Source organism: Notechis scutatus, chromosome 7, assembly GCF_049901735.1.
Source record: "Notechis scutatus isolate UNSWTSFEM ecotype Mainland chromosome 7, rNotScu1.2, whole genome shotgun sequence".
NCBI lineage: Eukaryota > Metazoa > Chordata > Lepidosauria > Squamata > Elapidae > Notechis > Notechis scutatus.
The window spans coordinates 27,292,518-27,298,517 of NC_142015.1; the positions used below are offsets into that span (position 1 = coordinate 27,292,518).

Below are 6,000 nucleotides of genomic sequence, written 5' to 3' on the forward strand. Positions count from 1 at the left end.
ATTAGAAATGAGGAGCACCCAAGTGTTGGTAATGGAGGTTCTGTTCCAGAAGGAGGGGATTAAAAAACTCCAGAACAAAAGAGAGAGAGAGAGAGAGAGAGAGAGAGAGAGAGAGAGAGAGAGAGAGAGAGAGAGAGAGAGAGAAATGGCATGTAAAAAGGCAGCAGCAGCAGCACGTGGTGCATTTAGCAGAAGAGCCTCAAAGAGGGAAGGGCCCCCCCTTTTCAAACCAGGACCTCATGCAGAGGGAGGCAGCACAACCCACAGCCCACCAAGACATGGTTAACTTGGGTGGGTTATCTACCCTGGCTAGCTCCATCCTTAAGAAAGAGCAGATCTCTAGTTCCCTCGATTCTCCAGACAGGCTGGCCGAAGGGCCTCCAGGCCAGCCTTCCAGGCAGGCCTGGAGGCTCTGGGATCACCGGGGGTCGCTCCGTGGTTGGGAGGAACCCACTTAGAGAGAGACCTCAAAGGGGAAGCCCTCGCCTCGCCCTCTTCCGAGGAGATCTGCTCCAACAGCTTAGACGCCCAACTTATTTTTACCTGCCCACACGCCCCCTCCACGCCATGGAAAGAGATGCCAACTCACAAAGCCTTGAAGGTATCATTCACACCCCTGGCACTGAAGGGTGGAGAAGGGGCCTCTGGAAATGGATGCCGCGGTGTTCCCACCTATTTTGTGCAAAACGCAAGATGCAGTCAAAGAAAAGGCACTTTAGAGAGGTAAAATTATTGTGTTTCTACCGTCAAGTCAGCCCAAAGCCCATCAACAAATGCACACTATATGCATAACCCTGAGGAAATTACTAGGTAAGTCATTTCTGGTGCACACAAACAGAATGGTAATGGCATTTAAATGGGCCCTCTTGGATGTGGAATGAAACAGCAGGCCTGATCCAAGGCAAAATACGTTTTATTAACTCCGACCAGGCACACGCACCCACCGGGTTAGAAGTGACACTTCTCAAGGGCAGCACTGTCATTTAGTAGCAGGGCAGAGACCGTGTCTATTGTCTGCTGCCCGGGCAGAACATATTATGAAGCCAGCTCTGCCCTCGGGGCAAAGGGCAAGGCACAATCACCAGCCAAGGAAAGCAAAGAGACAAGGAAGCAGAGGCCCACGGAGGGCCAGGAAGCAAGGCGGTGACCGAGGCTGCCAAAGATGCCTTGCAACGCCGCTCACACCGTCCCCTTCATCCATCACTTCACGGGCTTTGGGCACCCGAATCCCTCCTGCAAGCAAGCAAGCAGCCTCCGTTCTGTGCATTGCCTAGCTTTCCTCTCCCTTCTCGAAGGGAGGCTCCCCATTAGATGCCCATCCCAACAAAGGCCAGGCCCAGGAGATGGGGGCCCTTGATCCCGCCTCATGCATGGAGGCTCCGAGGAGCCTCTGGGTCGGTCTGTCTCTCATGCCTCCGTGCATGAGGCGGGATCAAGGGCCCCCATCTCCTGGGCCTCCGTTTGATGCATGCCGCACCAACTCACTGACTCTTCTGCAACTGCACCACTATCACAAATACTGAACCACGGATTTTTGAATTCCAGATTCCAGGATGAAAACAGTCAAACTGCACTCTAAACAATGATGCAACCAAAATCAATTCAGGGTGGGAAGCAAGAAAGGGAGACAACTGGCCACAATAAAACCAGCTAAATTCACCTCATCGTATCTGTGCAAAATACCAGAACGAACTCGTCACTGACCTGGAGATGGATAGTTTTGCAGAAACGCCATGGTTATACACAATATTGCCCTTCCAGCTTTAAATTACAAGTGTTGTGACAGCTGCCCTCAACGTGGTTGCCTCCAGATGTGGATTCTGGGCATTGAACCACAAAAGAGAAATGGGCAGGGGGGGGAGGTAGCAAGTTGAGGAAAGCTGCCCAAGCAATTTGTTCCCTCTGAATGACAAAGCGCTCGACACAAGTACGAGACAAACCACAGAGAAGCTTAACGATGACACTTCTGTCCCAACTGTTTGAATACATTTCCCATATTTATTTTTGTTTGTATTATTTAAAGCACCCAGCCATCTTCTTCACTGAGTTCTCTCAGTGAATCGCCGATCGCAAGGCTTCTGCAGGGCCAGCCAGGGGGGGCTGCTCTGGGCCCCAAACACCCCCAAGATCCAGTCACCGTCGCGTCAGTCTGCACCACAGCCTTGTTACGCTGTGGTGGTTTTGAGGGGGGGGGTTGCTGCACGGTATCTGCTCTCTGTTCACAGCCTGTTGCAGCTCAAAAGCAGATTTAAATAACCCTTGGAATCCTGGCCCTTTTTCCAGCTTCTAACCTCAATTACCTGTAAAGCAAGAGTCGTCTTCAGATGAAAAGCGCCATAGGAACACGGAGATTAAAGTACCAGTTTTTTTTTAAACTGAATTTTAATATTACCTAGCTCCATTACAATTATCCAAGCCAGAATTGGCTTTACTGCTACAATTACTACATGCTCCATAACACACCCCTGATTACCATATCATATCAAGAACTTATCGTGGGATTTCAACCTTTTTCGGAGAGACCGTCTAAGACCCACATTAACCAAAGAGAATGAGATCCACTGGCTTAAGAAGCCCACGGGACTCTGGGAGAAACAGCCCTAGGGGCCAAACACCATATATATCTATATCTATATATCTCTATATATATACCCAAGGACATCACGTACCCCAAGTGCCGTGACCACAAGAGCCATTCCCTCCGGAATGGCCTGTCCTTTGACTCACAAACGATACGGAGGATCCTGCCAAGGGCAGAATCCCAGGCCCCTTCCAGACCAGGAACGAAGAAATAAGAATATATCTCTGGTTCTGACTAACATATTTAAGCAGTGTTACCAGCAGCAGCAGCTAGGCGCACACTTTATCTCTCGGTGAAGGAAAAACAAAGACAAATACAATGTATCGGTCAGGAAAAGAGAAATAAATACCGCAAGGGTATAAAACCAGAGTTAGCAGATAAGGGACAATGGAAACTATCTTCGCCCTGGGAAAGGTCGGGGCATGAGGAACCCTGCCTGGTATAATGGGGGCAAAGGGCACCCTAGCTAGATTCGGTTATTCAACCCGACAACAATGAATGGAGGGCTGGCCCTCCAATCCTGCTTCCAGGCTCTGTTTCCTTAAAGAGTGAGAGTATCCATGAAATAAGAAGGACTTTTGATTTGACCAACATTTCTTTGCCCATTGGAGGCTTCCATGCTCAACAAACGCCGCTTCCTTGCCTCCCCGTGCCCAGCATGCCAGCTGATCAATGCCCAAGGCAAGAAGAACCAGCGGGCGTCTCTGCTCTGCACCCCTTCAAATCCTTTCCCCTCTTTGGCTGAAGAGGCTCCTTTGGAGCGACCCGCAGGCTCCCAGCTGGACGGTTTCAGCGAGGCAGCCAAACCCCCGCCCGCCCGCCCGCTCTTCCTTCCAGGGATGCTGCGGCGGAGGCGGCTGCTATCTGAGCTCACCCTCTGCGGCGCCTCGGCCAGATTTCCCGGGAAAGAGGTCGGCTGACTTCTGCTGGGCCACAAAGAGGCTCCTCTTGGCTCGTCCGAGGAGCTTTCAGTACCGCCCGGGTGAGATCCCGGAGGTTCCCGTCCAGGGGAGAGAACCGGCGGCCATGCCGCCCCCCACCAGAAAGCCTCTGCGCGACGCCCGGATGCTCCTGCGGGCCAAAGCAGGCTGGAAAAGATCGAAGCCCTTCCCCGGGCTGCCCAACCCGCACCCTCGTCCAGGACGCCCGAGTCCCTCCAACAGAATCGGTCCCGCTCCGGTGGGAAGCTGGCGGGATCCTCCGGAAAGGCTGAAGAGGAGCGCAGGATTGGGCCGAGTCGAGGCATGCCGGGTCTCTGGATACTGCGGGCAGCCGCGCCCCCCCGCCCCTCTCTCCCTCCCCAACCTCCGTCTTCCAAGGGTGCCGCTTCACCGCCACCCCCTCCAGCCAAGGGAGCCTCCGGCACCGGAGGAGGAGGGGGCCATGCCCGGAAGAGAGTCAGCCTCGGGACCGCGGCAGCCTCAGTGCCAGCCTGGAGGGCGCGGGGCTCCCTCCGCTGCCGCCCCTCCCCTCTCCCTCCCTTCGGCAGAACTTGATCAAAGTCCGGGCAAGCGGCCCCCCCGCCGCCCCATGAATGCCGCTCTTTGTTCCTGCGGAGCTGCACGGCTCCGCTTCCCCGCCGGGCTCGCTCAACGGCGTGGCTGCTCCTCCCCGACAAATCCGTCCCGGGCCAAGCGGGCAAGGGGCTCCGGCAGGCCCGGCGACCCTCCCGCGCCCCAGGCAGCGACCCTACAAGGCAGCCGCCGGAGGGAGGGAGGGAGGCGGCGGGCCAGAGGGGAGCCCTCCGCGACGCCCCCCACTTCCCAAAGGGCTCCCGGGGCCACAGCCGAGCCCCCCGCCGGACTCCGCCAAGGGGCTGCGCTGCCTGCCGACCGGCCCCGGGGACGGGAGGGGCGCGGGCGGCATCTCCGGCGGGTTCTCCCGCGCGCCCGCCTCGCCCCCGCAGCCCCGGGAAGCGGCCCGAAGTTCCGCCGCAGCGCTGGAGCGCGGAGGAGAAGCGGGCGGGGGGCTGCGCGCTGCCAGGCGGGCGCCGCAGGGCGAGTCGCCGCCCGGAAATCTCCCGCCGGAGGCTGGCGGGGGCAGGCAGGCGCCCGCGGCGCTTCCATGGCAACGGCGGCAGCCCCTGCCCGCCCGCCCGGCGCGGCTCCGGAGGGTCCCCGTGGCGGGGCTGCTCTCGGGGGTCCCGGGAGAGTCGGCGGGGGGCGAGGCGGGGCTGGCGGGGACTGCGCGGCCCATCCGCGGCGGCGGCGGCGGCGGCGGCGCTCCTTCCTACCTGTGGGCAGCAGCGAGGCGGCGGCGGCGGCGGCCAGCAGGAGCACCACGAGCGCGGGCGGCGGCGGCGGGGCGGGCCGGGGCTGCGGCGGGGGCGGCTGCTGCTGCTGCTGGGGCGGCTGGTGGGGCTGCGGCCGCCGCCTCTGCGGCGCGCTCGTCCGGCTGCGGATCGCCATCCTCGGGCACCTGCTCGGCTCTGGCAGCGCCGCCGAACCCGCCGCGCCAGCGAGCTGGCGCCTCACGAGACGCGCGACGTCACGGGGCGGGGCCTCCCAACCCGCCAGCCAGCGCGCCCCGCGCATGCCCCGCCCACGCCCGCCAGCCAGTGGCAGCCGGGGGCGGGGCGCGCCCGCTCGGCCCCGCCCCTACGCAAATGAGCGCCCCCGCCCGCCCGCCCGCCTCCGCAGCGTTCGGACTCGCGGCCCCATCGCTCCGCTCCCGGCTGGGGATGATGGGAGCGGGCGCTGCAGGAATCGGCTCCGAAAGGAGGGGACGGTGTTCGGAAACCCCTCCTCCGCTTCCTCCCACCCAGGAAATGCCCCGCCGTCGGGGGGAGGGCGAGGGCGGAGAGAGGCGCCCCGGCTGGAAGGAGGCGCAGGCTGCGCTCGATCCTAAGGAGGCGCAGATTATCCTTCGGGCTCTCCCATCCGGGATGGGAGTCAGCGCGGGGCACGGAGGGAAGAAGCAGCGGCGGGCTCCGGCCCCGCCGCCCTCAGAGCGCTCCGGGCGAGCAAGAGACCCGCCCGACGCTGCTGGGCTGGAGGGAGAAGCCCCGCGCAGTCTCCCCCGCGAAGCCGTTTAGTTCGGCGGCCAATGCCCAACAGGTCTTTCTCCCCAATCGGCGGGGGCTGCTCTGGGCCCCTCGGAACAGCCCCAAGGGGATCCTGAGCTTGATGGGATCTCCCGCGAGACGGGGGGCGAGAGCTCCTTGCCCGGCTGCTGGTTGGACGGGGCTTGGGCAGGAGACCCCTCCCTGGCTCGGGGTCAAGGCCCGGCAACCTGTCCGCGGAGGGGCGGCTGTGCCCCCTTCCCCTCCTGACGGCCCGGCTGGAGCTTTTGGTTCCGCGCAGGTCGAAACTTGCGCTTCTCTTTCAGAAGAAAACGGCGATTCTGGCGATTTCCGCGGAGCTGCCAGCGCCTTTCATCCAACGCCAGCCAGGCGGATGAGTAATCGCAGCGCGCGCCTC

The 6,000-nt window shown here is 60.8% G+C and overlaps 1 protein-coding gene across 6 annotated transcripts in view; it reads right to left on the bottom strand.

Moving 5' to 3' along the window:
- The window catches only part of CADM1 (cell adhesion molecule 1), a 197,424-nt gene extending 192,356 nt beyond the window's left edge, over positions 1-5,068 (bottom strand). For 2 of the 6 annotated variants that reach the window (XM_087969756.1, XM_087969754.1), the window contains exon 1: positions 4,815-5,023. In XM_087969756.1, the coding sequence (XP_087825882.1) occupies positions 4,815-4,989 (175 nt within the window). In that variant the 5' untranslated portion in view covers positions 4,990-5,023. Of the gene's footprint in view, positions 1-4,814 lie in introns of all 6 variants that reach the window. The other 4 variants (XM_087969752.1, XM_087969753.1, XM_087969755.1 and 1 more) reach the window with 4 other exon arrangements.
- Between the last annotated feature and the right edge of the window lie 932 nt (positions 5,069-6,000).